Here is a 19,133-nt window from a genome sequence, read left to right on the forward strand (position 1 = left end):
GCTCGTGTGAATTCTATTATCTGTGCTGTCTTTGAGTTACTGCCATAGATCGGCTTCTCAATGTGAGCATATGGATTAGAGTGGGGGGGGACGTGTTGTTTTTTTCCCTGGTGTCTTCGCTGTCATCAGTCTCAGACATTTGTAAGAAACAAAAACCCATCCTAACAACACAATCCGTGTAGCATCTATGCAGTATTGCTTTCTCCACAGTATCCCCAGTGTAACTCACACCGTCAGTTATGGCGTACAGTGGCTACGTGCCAAAGCTTTGTAGCCATGCTTTAACCTGGTAACACACAACTCTAAACTCTCCCTTACTGCTGCACTTTCTGCCCACAGACTTGACCTCAGGCAGTTCCCACTTGCAATAAAAAAAAAAAAGTCCCACCACTCAGTCCTGCTTACTTTGTTGTGCCATTCATGCGTGCTAAAGTTTTAATTTGAATTCATCCATCAACACCTAAACAGCAGAGACCGTCCTTTTTCTTTCCTTCTTTTTTTTTTTTTGTACCTTGCCGAGGGCCAGTGTTGCAGACGAGGATTAAACTCAGACCATTTCCTGTGCGAACAGCCTCTCTGAAATCACGTCTGAGGTTTAATCCATACCTGAGACAGCCGGGAGCTTTGAGAATCACAATCACAGATGACGGGCGGCGATACGCGCGTTCATTCTCTTTGCTGTACAGTGTGGATTGATACGCCCCATTCTGCTCCTGGCACTGTATGTTAGATTGTGTTTTTTTTTTTGTGTGTGTGAGTGTGAGTGTGTGTGTGTGTGTGTGTGTGTGTGTGTGTGTGTGTGTGTGTGCACAACTGGTCTGATAAGATGGTGCTAGAACAAAGCGCACCAGAGAGCATGAGTCCGCCGCAGTCTGATGAACGTCATGCTGAATCAGATGGGTTGCAGGGAGAAAGATCAGCAGAAAGAACAAGGACAGGGGGGAAGCAAACATAAAGGCAGGGATGGAAAAGAACATGTAGCCACTAGAAGAACGTTATGGAGAGACAGAATAAAAGATGAACATTTGCCTCTAAGAGCTACAAATGTCATTATTTAACTCTCTGGGGCGTGCTAACATTTTCACAGGATCGGCCCTGTAAGGCCGACTGCTATCGTGAGTTTTGTCACTTACAGGTTTTGACATTTAAAAGCTATGTAGAGACATTTTTATTTTATCATCGCTTCCTGTATTGACGTTCTGTGGAAGTGATGTTAGATTTTCAAACTCGTATAAAGAAATCTTTTCCATTTTACTGTGTTGCCTTTAACTAACAGGTTGACTTTTTTTTCTCTTTCTCCACCAGTGGCTGTGTTGCTTAGGGAACCAAATTTTAAAAGGGAACATTACTTACAGCACTCTTGTCTGTTTGTAATCACAATCTATATCAGTGATTTTTTTTTTTTTTTTTAATATCTTATTATCCATCATGTTTCAGATATTTTCTCCACTCTGTGCAGGTGACCACCACGGCTGGTGGCATGGTGTTTCTGAGTTGTCCTACATTGATTCATCTAATCCATTTATGCCTTAATTTGACCTTTTCCAACTATTTTTGGTGATTTATTTAGCTTTATCTGGAAAATTCAACTCTATTTTTGTCTAAGGCACTTTTTGGATCAATTTTTATTTCAGTCTTATTAATCTCATCAACTCAAATATGCATCATTAAAAATTCTTTTTTACAGTTTTTCAAGGCTCTAGTTGATTTATGTTTTCATCTGATTTTATTCACATTACTAGAGCGCACTGCGGGGTAGGGGGTTAAATAACTTTGATTGCAACTGCACATCTTCATTTCTTTTTGATCACATTAGTTGAGCTATTCTACAGTCATTCGACGTGCCCCACCCCCCAGGCAACTACAGAAATACCCACTAGGGTGCAACTACCCCTGGCTGGGAATCGGTGATTTAAGTCATTTGGGTTGAGCGGCTTTGAAAGAGCACATTAAGTATTTATCAAAAAGTATGAGCTGTGCATTTTGGGTTAAAAGTTGTTCAATTGGGATCAAAGAGCATTTTATATCTTGTCATTGTTAATATCAACGTATCAGCATCAGCTTACTTGTGTTGGCAGATGCGTTTTTTTCTCTCTGGGAAAACAGGATGAGCACATGCAGTTCAGCTTTTTACAAATTCAGCTGCTTAACTATTACACAGCAAAGCCTGACTCCCCTCAGGTAGGCTGTATATTTTGTTAAGATGATCAGATTTAGTTTTGTTATTTTGTTTTTTTATAAAGATGTATTTGTTGACAGTGTCACAGCTTTAATCCCAACCTCTGATGGGAACGGGAACCACTCTGCATCCAGCCCATCAGCAACAGCCTATAACATGTAGTTGATGTTTTCAGCCTCATGCAGTCCAAGGGAGGTTAATGTTACAGCAGAGCTGACAGCTTGTTACTGAAGTTGATGCAGACTATGAGGGCTGCCCTACACCCTTCACCTACACACGCTGATGCTCAAAAAGTGCTCATTAACCCTTTGAACTTGCTTGATTCCATTTGCTTTCCACACTCAGAATCAGTCACGTCTGAACGTACAGACAAACACTTTGCCATGATCAGCACGTCCTACACTTTCTCTAATGTCAGTAACAGATCAACACTCAAAAGAAAGCACAGAAAGAGAGACAGCTTATTACACCAGGTCTCCCATCATAATGGTTGTCTTCTGACTTTTTCGGCAGTTTCAAAAATTATCCAGCAATCATTGTCCATGAGTCACTGTGCAGAAGGAACCTTTCTGTTCAGATTTCCAGTCAGTTGGGAGTTTTTGTATTATAAATGTTGCCAAAAGCACAAAAGAATTTCATTTGCATCACATCTTCTCAGTGTAAAGTTATCCAATGCATGTGGCCAATGTGAGAAACCCTAATGCAGCTTTCTTTACATAGTCGCTCATTTTTTAGTGAAGAGAATTTGCAGCATCGATTCCACAATTGCTGCTATGATACCTCCATGTGCTACTGTTAACTTGTCTCCATGGCAACATTATATTGTATGTTGTAGTAATGCCATGTTGCAACAATTGACTCATTTTCATGCACAATTGTCTTTCTTACTAATGTTGCAAATTATGCTGAAATCTCTAATTAGCATAAATAACAACGGGTCAACAAAGCGTACAGTCTGCACTGGAAGGTGCTGTACACTGGTACACAGTTCTATCTTAGGTTGTTTATATAATTAAGGATGTTGATTTTATTTCAACATATTGCAGGCCTTAGTTGCACTGAACCAATGCACAGATTTAGAAACATATTTGAAATTCTTCACACACACATTCAGTGTGGAAATCGGTGTTTTACGTGATATTTGAAGTCCTTGCAACTCTGTGAATTGATGTGATGGATGATTCATTTTGTACGCATTAAAGGAATTCAGAATATCATTCAAGCGCAGGTGTTGCAGGTGTTTTTTTTTTTGTTTGTATGTTTTCTTTTTATTTCTCGGTGTCTTCAGGATTCTGTATGTCTGAGAATTCACCTTCCGTTGCCTCAGAGTTTTCCAGGCAGCACCGCCTGAAAGCTGATGTGAAGAGTATTTGATTTTCCTGGAAGACATGAATACAGGAAATCAACAGATTTTCAGTTTCAGAGCGCGTCTCTCAGCCAGGGGAAATTAGACGTGGTTGTTTATTCATGTGGCTGGTGTTAAGCTGAATGCCTCGCAGGGTCAAATGGTCACACAAATCATAGACTTCATTCTGCATTCCCTCTGTCCTCCGCTGCTTCTCTCACCTTCTCTTCACTCCTTCCCTTGGCTTTTCTTCCTTCCTTTTCTCTATCTTTTATCTTTTACAGTAACTCTGTATCCCTCTGACTCACACCTTTGCGTGATGTGAAATAAAAGAGGGGGGGGGGATCGGAAGTAGGAGGCACATTATGAGCGTTACTGTTTTGAGTTTTAAGCGAGAAATTTAGTGTGTATGTGTTTGTGTGTAGCAGCTGTCTTGTTGCCTCTGCATCATTGACGTGCACTTGGTCTGCAGGCAGGAAAGGCACATGGGGCGTGCTGAGCTTTCACATGTAGTTAAGGCTTGATTTGTATGCTCCTCTTTCTCCTTCTGTGTATGCATAGAATTTATTTCCCATTTCATGTGTCCAAACGAAGAGAAACACTCATGTTGTGCATGTTAACTATATCATTGTCTCCGTCCACATGGAGGATGTGCGTTTGCGTGTTTCTTTGCGTGCAGCTGCATGCAGTCTTGCCTGGGTGTTGGTGTATGTGTGTGTATTATCCACACTTCCAAATGTTCTGCTACCACTTAAAGTCCCAGCATCAATTCATTCCACAGCTGGGGAGAAATGTGATGCAGCGCAATACCAAACCCATGAATAGGCTTCGATATTATACTGCTTGGTTCCACATATAAGCTTATACAAGGTCATCTCATAGTTATTTGACATCAGCTCTGGCATTTAGTAAAGGCTTTTCAGGCAAGGTATTTTGCAGTAGAGCACTCCTTACATTGTGTTCTGTCTACCCTCAAATGCATCATTTCCACAGTATCCAGAACCATCTGTTTTGACATATCCAATTTATAAACAGATTTAAACAGAACAATATTCTGTATTGTAGCTCCAAAGCCCTGCGATGTCCTGCAGAAGCAGTTACAGCGATGTGTAGCAGCTGATATGGCTACGCAAATCTTTCCACGAGCCCAGAGAATATGCACAATACAGCATAAATTTGATGTGACCAGTCAAAGTTGAAATCAGATTATTCCGCACGTATCCCCCATGTTGCATGTTCGAGAAGCATTGTACATTAAATTTGCATCATGTGTACATCTTACCGGGAAAGGAAATGGATTTTGCCTCAAACAGTTAGCATTTAAAAAAGGGGAGTTGTGATTTAGGTGGTGAATGGGACCTTTATACAACTTTAATGCATAGTGGAGCTCGATGTAAGAACCTTTTACTACAATAATGAACTTGAAGCCTGTTAAATAGAATATGAAGCCGCGTAACTTAAATATGTATGTAAGCCACATGGCAAATGGTGGAAAAAAAAAAAACACATACTGTGGTGCTGCTGGCAATCTAATAATAGCTGCAGATGGATTGTTTTTAAACTTGACCCTGTGGTGCAGCTTTTCATAAATTTAGCAGCTACCAAATTGCTGTGGTCGACTGTGCTCTGCAAGAGAGACGACGCACTCCCAGGGCTGTGAGGGTGAGTCAGATCAAACGCACCCTGGGGAGCGTAGCGTGACATCCCAGTGACAAACACGCAATAATACACAGTAGGCGCAGCAACTGGGGGACGTGACAAGTCATGAATGACTGTAAAGGGGAATTAGTGGGGTTTGCTGCATATGTCACACACTTGCTTTTAACGTTATACCCCCAATCTACTGAGCTGCTGTGGCACGCTTGTTGTGTCACATTCTCTCAGTTTGTCTCCTCTCACGCCATTTTTATCGTATTCTCCATCTGTCGCTTTAAATTTTGTTCTATTTTTTGTGATTTCAGCAGCCGTGTGGGCATGCAGGACACACAGTATATAGCACTCGCGTGTATTTAAAAACAAAGCAACTTCCCACTCAGCTGTAGGGACCTTTGGCTTCCTTCAGATTGTTCTTTTATATATTTCATGTTTACACATGCATTCACATCTGGCGCTATTGAATGTGAGCAGAAGGTTAATGGAAAAGTTGCAATATGGCCCGCTCTGCAGGAGCTGTCAGTCATCAATCAGAGATAAGGCGTGGGTCGGAAGAGGCCTCTGATTGGACAGTACAGCTTGGGGAACAAACATACCTCTTTAGATGCGGGATGAAAGGAGTGAGAAAAAGGGCGAGCGAGGGAGGTTAGAGAGGTCGGAGACAGGAGAGAGGACATGAGGCTGAAATGTAAGGCAGGAAGAGAGAGATTGCTTTTCATTTGGTATATTTAACATTAACGTGTGTGTGCGTGTGTTGCATTCATGCACAGCTTGTAAAAGCAGCGGACAGAGGAATCACTACTCGAAACAGTAAGAGCACATGCGTAGAACTTCATTTAGAACTTTTTTTTTTTTACTTATCACAAAACCCACTGACTCTGTTTGATGTTTAATGGTTTGACAGGACTCCTGATCCCACTGAGAGTCGCCGGCCCTGTGTGACTCCAGCAGCTTTCAGCGTAGCTAAAGCCCTCCCACTAAGCACTATCAAGTGAACTGAAATGCAGAGAAGTTTTGCACGTACTTTATAAAACAGAACCCTGTCCATTTGGTTCATCAGCGAGTGAGCTGACCTGATAGCGAGGATTATACCTTTTGAGAGCAGCTGGTGATGGAGATAGGACTACTTGTCGCTCCTCCTGATGTGTGTGTGCTATTTTCCAGTCCATTTGCTGTGGAATATATGATACGTACATGCAGCTATATCAGTGTGTGTGATGACACTGTGACCGTCACTAAATGGACGATCATAGCGTGGCAGTACAGTATGATCGTCTCAGTGCATCTCTTTGCCAAAGACAAATGTTAATGTAGAGGCCATTCCAGCGGTGGCTTGACAGGATCATGTCATATCACGGGCACCTGGTAACCTATGTGAAATAAAATACATACACACAAAGTAACACTGCATTTTTGCATTTTGGACTTTTAAGCACTGCAAGCTGAATCACACATATTCACATATACATGCAGACATTTTACTTTCATTATGCATCTGAGATGACACCAGATTGAGAGTGCACTAAACCCTGCTGTTTGCCAAATGGCCTGGTGGCGAGCGGGAAATGTCGAGCCCAGTGGTCTGTGACAGTAAAAGCTCTAGAGAGATGGCTACTGACCTTAACCTGCAGGGAAATGGACATCACTCAGACATACTCACACACTTAGCATGTAACACCACCTGAGACAGCACCCACGTTCGGATGCATCCTCTGATTGCACTGGTACCAACACGTGAACATACTTCTTTCATACTGTACACGTTCAGAAGTTGTGTGTTACTCTCCTCCTTAGACGCTTCTTTATCTTCTGTCCAACAAGCTGTTTCTTGTGCCAGGAGGCCCATTAGTGGTCTCTGATAGGTTTGGCCCCTGTTGTTTCTTTGTCTTAATGTCAGCGTTATTGGCCAGCTCCGGTGTACAGAGTCTTCCTGTTTGCGGCTGATGTATCACAAAGAAACTAAAGGAAAGCAAGTTGCCAGGATACACAGCCTCAGGGAGGATGTTAAAAGACACCCAGGTAGAGATCCAATATTTGAGCCTGCCATGTTCAATTCATCTAAACGGTCACTTGAACAAAGGACTGCCACATCTGTCCCATATTAATGTATAGCGGTGCCTCCTGCTGCTGGATTCAAGGTGTTAGACGAATATGGGAATTGCGTTCAGAGCAAGCTGTGCTGATAGGGACTGATGTTGGCTGGTTAGCTGCTTGTTGATGGCTACTGCTGACGGTGTACAAGCCCAGGCATCCTGATGAAGAGGGGCAGGAGGCTGCAAGCACTGACTAGTTCTGCTTTAGCCCTGAGAGCCTTTACTGCAAATAAATGATTGAGACACATTTTTGGCAAGATAGAAGAAGATGGTGGTGCCATTTGTCATTAGGGAAAATATATGTCATTACAAAATGTCTACTTCCAGTGTGTTTTCTAGTTTTCTACAGTGCAGTGGTGGGTGCTCTGGACCAAAACTACACACCCCTGCTACAATATAGCAGGTTTGGCTTGTTTATTTTTATTATATCTGCCCTATGACATCAATGCAGTTGGCACTTTTGGGTAAATATACCGTATACATGTACATACCTCCTGTTAGATTTTTCTTTTCACGCTTTCATCTTCGGTTCTCTTGTTGTCATTACTCTCTATGTCCAGGTTGCATTCGGGGTGTATAAGCTGCTACTAGATGGAGCAACAACACCGTGTGCGAGCACAGCATCTCACTCATACCTAGCACACAGGTCTTTTCCCTTTTTCTCCTCTTTCGTATTGCTATGCAGCAGGCGTATTTTCGCTGGAGTAGCTGTTTAGGAAGTTTTCTATGCTTGCAAAACAAACATCCTACAGCCAGCAGGGCTATCAGCTCTTAACTCCTGTCTACCTGTCCATCTATGGCACTGAAAGCAACAAACAGGCAAACTAAAGACTTACACTATGTGTGTTGGGAACCAGGTGAAGTCAGTGTTTAGTCGTGGTCATTTGTTGGCTGCAGGCTCCTGTTAGCTGCAGCTTTCCTGCTTGTGTGGGATGGGGAGAGAGAGCACTGAGGATGGCACGCTAGCTGCTGCAGGAAACAGCCACTTGGAGAGAGTGCTGCGCTGCTCTGTTTTCACACTGTGCTTCTTTAATGGCCTTGGCACTCCTGCGTTTTTGTCGACTAATGGTTTGATGTATCGCCAGCATTAGAGCAAATCCGACTTAAGCACCATTGTTTCAGTTGCTTGAACTTCACTGTCACCACCTTAGTCTCCCAGTGATGGCAGACAGACAGCACAACCACAGCTCAGGCAGGAACGTAAAGGAGGGCGACGTAGTGATCGTTATCAGTTCTGACAAATCAAATAGATTATTTTTCTTCTCTGTGTCTTTTACAGTTTGAATTAACTTCAAAAGCTTCTCCTAAGAACAACACTGCTGTTGCCATTGACGAAGCGCAGGTTTGATGCTTTAGTACTTCCACAAAGTGTTCACAGGTTGCGCTAGTATCACACATCGCACATGTTAGATTGACTCAAGGTATAAAATGAGTTTTTACTTCAGCGGCGTAAAAGCATACACAACGATACAGAGTACAGATTGCAGCTCCTGTAGCAGCTCTGGCACTTCAGCCTTGTTGTTGACAAGTAGCTGACATGTCCCAGCTGTGTACTCTTTGAGGTGTTTAACTATCACAAATACATCAGATTTCACCTTGGCTCTCTCCTATATGTCCAAAGGGAAGAGCGGTTTTAAATTGCTCCCTCAGCAACAAGCGTGGCAGTGCAGTCTGTGTATTTGTCAGGCAATTTTAGAGATTTTCTGTGTGTGTGAGACAGAGAGATAGAGAAAATGAGAGAAAGTAAGTGAGTGTGCACATTAGAACCACAGTGCCCATCTGTTCCTAACGTTTGTAATTCGGTGGGTATGGGCCTCATGCATTTTTCTGTGTGTACGACCGATTGTGTGTGAGTGTAGCCCGGCTCTGTGACTAAGGACATCTTTCTGTTCCAGGGTCATTGTCAGGCTGCGTGTATGCATTTGAATGCATTCGGAATAACACACACGCCCTCCGGCAAATTAGAAAGTCAATGCAAGTCACAGCATTTGCCAGCTTGTGTTTGTGGCTTTGAAATGACTTGTAAAGGGACGGAGAGCTACGGCATTATGCGGAATTACGTCCGTGCGAACGCACAGATGGAAGAGCCGTCACCTGTGCAAGTCGATGAGTCAACCTGTCACCGCCAGGCATTCGATTTTCATATGTGGCTGTGTTTATTTTTCACTGCGGTGCTTAGATAGTTATGCACACCCACAGACGGTAGTAATCAGGCCACTCATCTTCCCCAGCCTTCCCCGGCTCTCCAGGCGTGATATCAAACGGGGCTGCTCTGACAAGCTGAGCCTCCTGTAGCTCACACCGTGGCTCGCCCTTAATTTCAATTGATTTTATTTATTTATTTATTTATTTTTCCTTCTGCTGCTTCACTCATAAAGATTATTCGGCGGAGGATAATATTTCTGAGCTGGGAACAATCGTTTCGCTTTCTCAGTCCGGGCGCCTTTACAATTACACCGGCCAGTGGCATGCAATCCAATTCTTCACTTGGTTCTCCTCTGCTGAGGCGTTCCCTCTCTCTCCTTCACCCTCCATCCGTCTCCCTGCCTCACTTGTCGGCCTCTCTGTCTTGATTTCTTTTCTCTCCATGTTGTTTTGGAAGCTTTTTCCTTAATCAAACTCCCGCCTCGTCACCTCCCCTTCTTTTCATTGTGATTGTGGTTAACTTTGCAGAGATGACACATATTCTGACTGCAGCAGATTCTCTTCACGCTCTTGTCTTTATTACTAGCAGATGACCTTTTGAAAAGATCCAACTTTATAAAACGTACAGAAAAGATCTCTCCTTTTCCCACTGCTTGGATTCAAAATGACTTAGCATTTCTTTCATGCCCCCTCCACCCCTCCACCCCCCCCTTTGCAACATGTTTCTACTAAGCCCCTGACACTTTGAAATACCCTCATCAATATATGAATCTCTGAGCTGCACAGAGACCAACTTCCCGAGGATGATACTGAGCCTGGAGTCATTCGTCTGTGCAGGGGCATGAAAAGAAGGGATTATATTTCATTCAAATAGATTTTTGGGAGGGGAGGGGGTGGCGGATAAATTCCCTTGCTTGCTTTTTAACTATATGAAAGTCTTTGAATGTGCTATTCCTTTGTGATGTGATGCTCGCTGGAGGCCGCCTTGCCTTCCTGCTCTTTGCCAGCCGACACACTGGGAGGGACCTGACCTTGAAATAGCATCACCGAGTCTCGTTCACTTCTACACAAGTTTTAGTTTTTTTTGTGAGCTCCATTTAATTTATAAAATATTGAGCTCAAAGTAAAAATAGTCATTGAAACAGTGTCAGTCAGCTAGTCAGTTAATAAATGGCTGTGTGGTGGTGATAGGTGCAGGAAGCATTTGTCTGGAGGGAAAAAACAAGTAATTTAAATAAACACTCATCACAGTTGAAAGATATTATAACACTGAATGACAAGAACTGCAGCTTTTAACTGTAGAGAAGCAATTCATGAAGTCTCCCAGCATTAATCAGACGTGCTGATGCTTTGTCAGCTATCTGATTTGCAGCTGTGTACATAAATCTGCTGCTAGTTCAAGTGATTTGCATCCTGTGTTAAGTGTGTTTGTGTTTGTGTTGTATTATTACTGGCAGAGGTGAATTGACAGAAACGTCTGAGATGTGTCTGTGAAATGTTTGCAGATGATTTACTTCTGACCTGGGAGACCTGGCAGATAGTGACAGTGAGACTGACAGAGCGAGAGCAGTGATGACGGTGGTAGTTGGCAGGTAGTGTGGAGGTATCGGAAGAAACGTAAACAAGGAGGTAGATAGGAAAAGCAAAGAAGGATGGAAGGTAGGGTGGAATGAAGGAAGGATGACAAAGAATAAAAGGAGGAAGTAGGAAAGAAAAGGATGAAGGATGCTAGGAACGAAGGAAGGAATAGAGGGAAGAAGGAAGAGAAAAGACAAGCGTGAAGGAATGAAAGACAAAAGGATTGAAGGAAAGAGGAAAACAGAAGTAGGACGGAGGAACAGAAAAAAGGAAGGAAGGGAGGACAAAAGGGTAGGGAGCTCAGAAAGAAGTAATGAATGAAGACAAGAGTAAGGTGGGATAGAAAGGAGGAAAATTAAGAAGAAAAGAAGGAAGGAGCGGAAGAGGAGGAGCGATCACAGACACACTTCTCATCTTGCGTCACAACTCAGTGCTTTTAATTTTTGGGGAAAAAAGTCAAATGAAGCGGAGCTGAAACTCATTTCTGTTCTGCCGGGACTCTCTGCAGCGTTCTCTGCCAAATGGCTTTTCACTTTGTCAAATTTAGTGCTGCTGTATCTCTGAGGGACAGGACGCAGCAGCCTGCCCCCGCTGCAAACCACAGCACTGCCAGTCCGTCCTGCAGCTGGAAGTCCTACTGTAGCCCTTGTTAACAGCATGTCTCAATTTGTCCCATCTCAACGCTTCTTTTCTTCCTCCGCCTTCCTGTCTGAGCGGAGAGTGATTTCCTGCTTTTCTAATGCTAGGTTTTTTTTTTTCCTGCCTATACGTCTCTCTCCACTCTATCGCGGTGCGGAGATGAAGAGTCAAGTTATTTATTCTACCTTGTTTGGTTTTTTGTGACAGATGCGTGCTGTCTCAATTTATTAATGCGCCCGTTTCATTAGTCATCCTACGTGTTTGTTGGTACACACCCAGGTAAACAGCAATGTTTGTTCTTCTTGTCACAGAGAAGTGCCTCACACAAAAACACACACAGACACACAAAGTGGAGGCAGACAGTGTTATCAGGCTGAGACAAAACAGATTTCAACACAGCTCCCTGACTGCGGCATTGTATCTTTATTCCCCACGTGTCTGACTTTTACTTGGGCCTGGATCTACAGTATATTACTCACTACTGAATCCTTCTACAATTACAAAAAAAATTCAAAGAACAATAAAAAGTTCTATTTAATCTAAGTGGACATTTAGATTGATGGTCAGTTCACAGTGGCTGCTTGCTCTCTGATGCATCCCTACCCACAGATGGACACAGCTATTCACATTTCAGTTGCGGATCCAGACAGAGCTCAGTAAAAGTGATGGCAGCTCTCGACTTTTGCTTGTTCTGTTTGACTGAGCAATGTGAAAAAGTGAAAGGGATAAATAAAGCGCACATGTGACTGCTTCACCTTCACTGAAATAAACATTGTGTCCTTAACCACAATGTGATTACAGACAAAGACCCAAGGATGCAGAGAGTATGAGTTGACCCTTAGATATCACAAGAGACCGCTTCTCTACTGGCCATTTGTTATTTACCATACAGTATGTGAGATATGGACCATCCATAGGGTAAAGAGCATGTACTAAAACAACAAGGGAACTTATCTCCTCCATTGAAATGAGTTCTTTTTGGCACTCACCCGTCCTTCAACTGCTGCTGTCCAGTAGGTCTCACACAACAGACTGTGCTAATATACAGTGTATACAGATTTGAAACCATCTTAAGTGATAACTAGATGACTCATCACTCAGTGTTTACTCCATTGTTTATTCTTTTTTTTCATTGGGTTTTAATGATAAAGGAAAAGATGAAATAAAAGCAGCTTCATCATCATCCAACAGTAAAACATTTTTTAAACTGGCCCAGACTACGCTTAGTCAGCACGGGGCTGTGAACGCAGGACTGCTGAGCTGTTATTTTCCATGTGTAGACAAATGTCTTTTGCTGCTGCAGTCCCCTCTGTTGGCTGCAGAAAGATTTACTTAAATGCCTTTTGGCACAGACTTCTGTAATGCCACAGTATATCATTAGTACATCATATCAGCCTGTTGATGAAGCCCCAGACGACTTGTTTAGACCAAACTCAGCAGCACGCGCCATGTGGGACCAGAGTGAACAGGTGAACCTTTTGTTTTAATCCCTTCTTGCTGATTCTGTTGTTGTTCATTTCCATATTCACAGCCCTTGGCCAGACTTCCGTGTGTGTAATTATTGTCCAGCCATGCTGCTCTCACCACCTATCAATAGCTGCTCCAACCGCATCCTTCACTGATGGCCTAAACTGCATGTATTTTCAAACACTCCTCCTAGAAGGGCTCTCAGATTAATATTAAATACTTCATTGGATTGTTTTAGCTTTGTTCTGCCTAATTCATGAATAAATGAATAGTATTTCCATATCATTTCAGTGGAGAAACTTGCAGGTATTCAGCTGGTTTAATTAATGGTTCCTGCAGTGGTACTGATCTGTAGCAGGGAGACCTCTTTTTCTCCTTCAGACCTAAGCCTCAGGTTCACAAAGCAGACGATCTGTCTCTGGCCCTGCCCATGCCCTCTTGTGTATAGTGTTAAGGTACTGAGTGTTGAGGTGTGTTTCCATCAGAGGGACACTTGTTGGACAATTGGTGTTGAAACTGAAACATACTGTATTGTCCTGTGACCCTTTTGTCCCCGTTGTGGTCACCCCCAAACCCTGCAAGTACAGTTTACAGAAGCATGCAGAGAGAATTTAATTAATTTCAGGCAGATCAATAATACGCTGCTCTTCTCTTATTTCCACTGTTCAACCACCAGCAGCACGTTCCCTCTTGGAAGCGTACCGCACTCTTAAGAATCATCAATCTGTCACGTTGCATTCCAGGAGTTATTTCATGTTGAAGCGATGCAGTTAATTTTCTGTGGCTCACTCAGCCTCCCCAATGCTCTCCTTGTCTTCTTCTTCTACTAGTGATTTCCAGTAGAGTGCCCTCGGAGAAGCTGATTGAACTTGTAGCGTTCAGAGGTTAGTGTGTAGGTTTACCGTGTGGGTGGAGACGGCACAGACGGAGCAAGAGAGCACGCATATCCAGTCGAGGAAAAAAAACAAACAACCAAAAAAAAAACAATTACTCAGAAACATGCCTGCTCTGAGCGTAATGCAAGACAGGGTTAAAACAGTATGTCTGTTTTCATCAGCTCTGCCTCGCTGAACACATCATTTCAGTTTAGCGCCGTTCACGTTGCTCTTGTGCCGTGCAGTGCCGTCCTCAGTTGAAGTTGTCAAACTTTAAACACTCGGTGTATTCAAATAGTGTTCATGTTCAATTCTAACTCGTTTGTTTAATTAGCTTTTGTTTCTGTCTGTTTGAAATCCAAAACCAGGAAGTTCTACGAAGGTATTAAAGGGTTAGATGAGGCTTTAACTGTGCTCACATCAGATCAGTGACTGACTCATCGTGTACGTGTTGGGTACATTATGATTTGTTAGCTTCGCTTTAGCAGTCCATTGCAGAACCCCCCCCCACCCCCTCGAGAAATGGCACATCTTCTCCACTTCCCTTCTTGGGCTCTACACTATTTCGGTCACGCTACATTGACGCTTTCACGGTGCCTCTGAAAAGGTTGTTTAAAGAAACATTTGAAGACTCGTCTCATTTTCCTCTCTGCAGCTGTCACAGAGGTTCGACTGTGGCGCTTGGGAGGAAGAAGTCAGAGGGAGTACATTCCTCCCATTGTGCATTTCCATATCTTCTCCTTTGCCAAATGAGCTCTCTGTCTGCTCAGACGCCAGTGCTAATGAGAGAGTTGCGTTGCAACATTTTAGAAGCCATTGCTCCCCCACTCATTCTGAGAGATTGGTGTTCAGACATTAGATTTTTTCTACTCAGCCAACCCCCTTCCTTCTGTTCCCTCTCCCCTCTCTGATTGATGATAACGAGGTTGTTTGCTAAAACTAGCTCTTATCCACCAAAACAAAATGGCTCCCAGCTTTTCAGTGCGCATCCACGAGCTTGCTTATTGTGCGTGCATCTTATTCCCCGTCCCTGTCAGCGGCTGTGAATCTGAGCATCTGTGCACACCGGAATCAGCGCTCGTGTGGCTTAATGCGCAAGGCTGCTGTCATGTTCTGTGTGTGTGTGTGTGTGTGTGTGTGTGTGTGTGTGTGTGTGTGTGTGTGTGTGTGTGTGTGCGTGTGTGTCCCCACAATGAGAAAGAGATGAAAAAGCTGCTGCTCCTGTGAGTCACAAACTGCTGCCTGCTTCCTAAATGGCCCTGAATAGACCATCACTCAGCATAGTGAAGATGATCGTCTCTGCTTACAATTCACTGGTGTCCACACACACACACACACACACTCACATAAATTACACATATAGATGGGACTTCTACTACAAAAGAACAAGAAGTTGAAAGGCGCAGAAAGAGACGTACAGACAGACATTTACAAGTTCATAAATACGACAACACTCAGGGAGAAAAAGAAGCAATGCACCTAAACCTACTGTGAATAAAAGTACCAGGAAAAAGATTCTGTCACACTCACTAATACTGCATCTGAATTGTAAACACCTGATAAATTGGCATAGAGACACTTTTATTTCTAGGCATATTAATATAACAGAGAAACAAACATTCTCTGAACATGATAGTGACTGGGTAAAGATATTATTTTTTCCCCGTTCCAAAAAAAAAAACAACACATTGATTCAAATCCAGGCTTTTGGAAGTGAACACTTCAGAATTCAGAAAGTGGCTTTCAACGTTTTTGGCTCCATTTGCATGTAATTTATTCTGTGTTCAGGTGCTCCACTGCAAGGCAAACAACTGTGATGTCTCTCTCTCTCTCTCTCTCTCTCGTCTGTGTTTTTCCTGATTGTCCACGCACCCCCGAAAGGTGTGCGATTACAGCAGACAACATGTCTGTAATGTCTCTCCCCTCTTTTCTCACTTTCTCCTCTCTATCCTCTCCCTGGCTTTCATGTTGTCTGTCGCCCTTCGTTCGCACTGCAGGCGAGACGAGTGATGCGTTGCTCTATTCTGGCCAATTGTGAATGTCTTCATGTTGTTGTGGTGCTACTGTGTGTTCCTTTATTGTCTTCCAGGACATCGCCTCAGCTTGTTAAAATCATGATTAAATACCACAAATACGTCTTTTTTACTTCTACTTTTATTATTTGTATTGTGTTGTTTCCAGCCATGTATGTACAATATTAAGAAAGTACCTCAGCTGTATTTGACAGGGTGTCCTTAAGGAAAAGTACAGTAATAAGTCAGTATAAAGACTTATCTGCTGTTTGGACTAATGGCTTGGATTGATATTAGTCTGTATTTTCCTTATTGGAATTAGAGAGGTGGAAAGTTTGAATGCTTATGATCAACTTCACCTAGCAGGATGTGTGGACACTGGACTCCTACACTATGTGGCTATTTTTTATTTTTATTATGAGCAATTATTTCTTTAATTATTTTGTTTAATCCTTCTGTCTGCAAAAAATAATGGCAGCTCAGTCATATTCAAATTTTGCCTGACTACTAATCTTAGCCATTAACTCCTTGGATTAGGTGAAAATGAGAAAATTAACAAATGCAAATTAGAATCTTCAACCAGTAGATATGTGGGATTTCTATTCGATAAGAGGCTAAAGCGTGTTTAATAATACAGCTGATAATAAAATATTAGAAAAACATTCTTCAGCAAATGCATTTTGTGTTTTTCTCATTTTCGGTTTTTTGGCTTAAAAAATCTGTCGAATGCTTCTCAAACTGTTTTAGTTTGTATTCAGCTTCTCCAGTCTCACTCTGTGGAGAGTGCACTCCCTCCATCTCTGCTCTTCCTCCTCTCCTACACCTCCCTCACCCTTCCTAATTCGCATCTCAGCCCAGCTCTCCTGCATCTTAATGGTGATTCTGAGCTTTCCTTTTATTTGAATTGTTTGACAGCACAGATAGCAATAACATAAGCTATTGTTTCATAAGGGAGTGAGCTGAATTTAGATTTTAGCCGCTGTCTGGCCTCCATTCATCTCTTCCACACTAATATACACAATAAGTCAGTTTATTTCGGTTCAAAGCAGCTCAAGTTTCTCCCAGTTTGCTTGACTGTCATGTGATTTACATTAACAGCACTGCTGAAGAAAGGAAAGACATTAACGTCATAAAAAGATAAAAGATGCTGAAATATAACAACAGTACTACACAATAAACAAAAAAAAAAAACTACTACTAAACAACACAGAGCTAACTATGAATGGACAGGTTTACATTAGGTCCAGTGTAGCCAAATGGGGAATGTTCTCAGCAAAGAAACACACAGAGCAGCTTAATATAACCTAACTCCTGATGTGACATGTGCAACATGTGATTCACATATCAATCTGTCCATTATCTGTCTCTTTCACAGGGTCCCATAGAGAATGATGTTGTGATTCACGTGGCCCTGATAGCAGAGAGCCAGAGGTAAAATGTGTGTGTGTGTCTTTTGGTGTGTTTCTGCACTCCTTTCATCTCTGTGTCTCTGTGTAACGAGGGTGAGTTTGTGAAGCTGGAAATCAGCCCGACCTCTGCCATCATCTTTCATACTCCTCACCGTGCGCATGGTTATGCATATGTGTGCGTACTCATGCTTGGATACATATGTAAGAGTGTGTGTGTGTGTGTGTGTGTGTGTGTGTGTGTGTGTGTGTGTGTGTGTGTGTGTGTGTGTGTCAAACTGGGTCAGTACTCTGTGGAACTTGTTAACCTGTAGCTTCAATTACTGCTGCTGTCAGGGCCCCTGAAATCCTGCATGAGCCTTCTTTCTGCAGTCAGCTGATGTTGTCCTGTACATGCTGTGGTTTGAGAGCAGCTGTGACTTCATGAAGATGAAGATTAACAGTAGATCAAATGTACATGAGTTTTAATTTTACGAGAACATAGGATAAGTAGATGTGGTAATGTTCTGTTTCTACAGGTATAGCATGTTAGAGTTGTTAGAGTCGTAATGTAATGGCACATATCATTTTGGCAGATTTTAAGGGCGCCAGTGCAGAAAGTACAAGAGCAGCTACAAGTAAAATGCCTCAAATTGTGAATGTCATATTGTAATTGTGTGTCAATGTGTGTATGTGCAGACTGCAGGTGTTTCTGAACACCTATGGCATTCAGACCCAGACGCCGCAGCAGGTGGAGCCTATCCAGATCTGGCCTCAGAAGGAACTGGTCAAGGTAACACAAACACTGTTGGTATGCTTAGAGCACGGTATGTTTTTCCCTTTAGAAACAATTGGTCCTTGGCAAAGTCACTTCACATAAAGTTGCTCAAAGTGAATATAGAGCAGGATACGCGTGCTAATGTGACCCTAACAGCATCTTAGATGTCAGATGATGCACAGTGTCATGTCAGTGTCATGGATATGTCAGCTGGAACCCCATATAATAATGTAATTGGCTAATGTGTGCTAACTATTTTATAGTTATCCATGCATGGTGATGTTAGTGACTCACTGCAGACAAAAACACCATTCCTGATTGTGTTTTTGGTTTAGAGAGGTTCTAGGAGACTCATTCTCCAAACTCTTTATCTCTGGAACATTGTTCTCACTACAGCCCCGTGCACACCAACATGTGGAGAAATCCAGAGCTTGACAGACCTGCTGTGCCTAGTTACAGTTGCTAAGCTATGATTAGACAGTCACTGTTTCAGAAAGGGATTTCGCCAACGGTCAATTGAAACCTCACTGATTGCAGAAATTTGTGCACTGTGTGATTAGCCGCAGTGCCTTGCTGCTTGGTCTAACGGTACATGTTTAACTCCATAAGGGAAATTCCCAGTCACTGCTGCTTACTGTGAATGATTGGAAGGATTTTTTTTTTTTGGGAAGGGAGTTGTGAGATATTATTGATACTGCCCCAGCACCACAACTACGCAAATCAGTCTTAGTGTCAGCCAGATTACAGTTCAGCAGTTATTGGAAGGGCTGGACACTTTTTAAAATTCTTTAACACCTGTTTCAATTGAGCATTTGAATAATTAGAGGTCAAAACACGCAGATCCGTTGTTGAGCTTCTGAAGAGAATATAAATGAGCTGTAAGCTGCAGTTGGATGGAATCCCAGCAAAAACTCTTCAGACCTATTCAGAGAATTAAGAGAAACATCAAATTTAGGTCTTTTCAGGGAGCCTAAAGGGCGTCAG

At 42.6% G+C, this 19,133-nt stretch overlaps 1 protein-coding gene across 2 annotated transcripts in view; it reads left to right on the top strand.

Annotated features, from left to right (window-relative positions):
- The window catches only part of phkb (phosphorylase kinase, beta), an 80,500-nt gene that overhangs the window by 41,252 nt on the left and 20,115 nt on the right, over window positions 1-19,133 (top strand). For both annotated transcript variants that reach the window (XM_026377868.1, XM_026377867.1), the window contains 2 exons: window positions 17,362-17,417; window positions 18,071-18,164. In XM_026377868.1, the coding sequence (XP_026233653.1) occupies window positions 17,362-17,417; window positions 18,071-18,164 (150 nt within the window). The remainder of the gene's footprint in view (window positions 1-17,361; window positions 17,418-18,070; window positions 18,165-19,133) is intronic.

Source organism: Anabas testudineus, chromosome 3 (assembly GCF_900324465.2).
Source record: "Anabas testudineus chromosome 3, fAnaTes1.2, whole genome shotgun sequence".
NCBI classification, from domain to species: domain Eukaryota; kingdom Metazoa; phylum Chordata; class Actinopteri; order Anabantiformes; family Anabantidae; genus Anabas; species Anabas testudineus.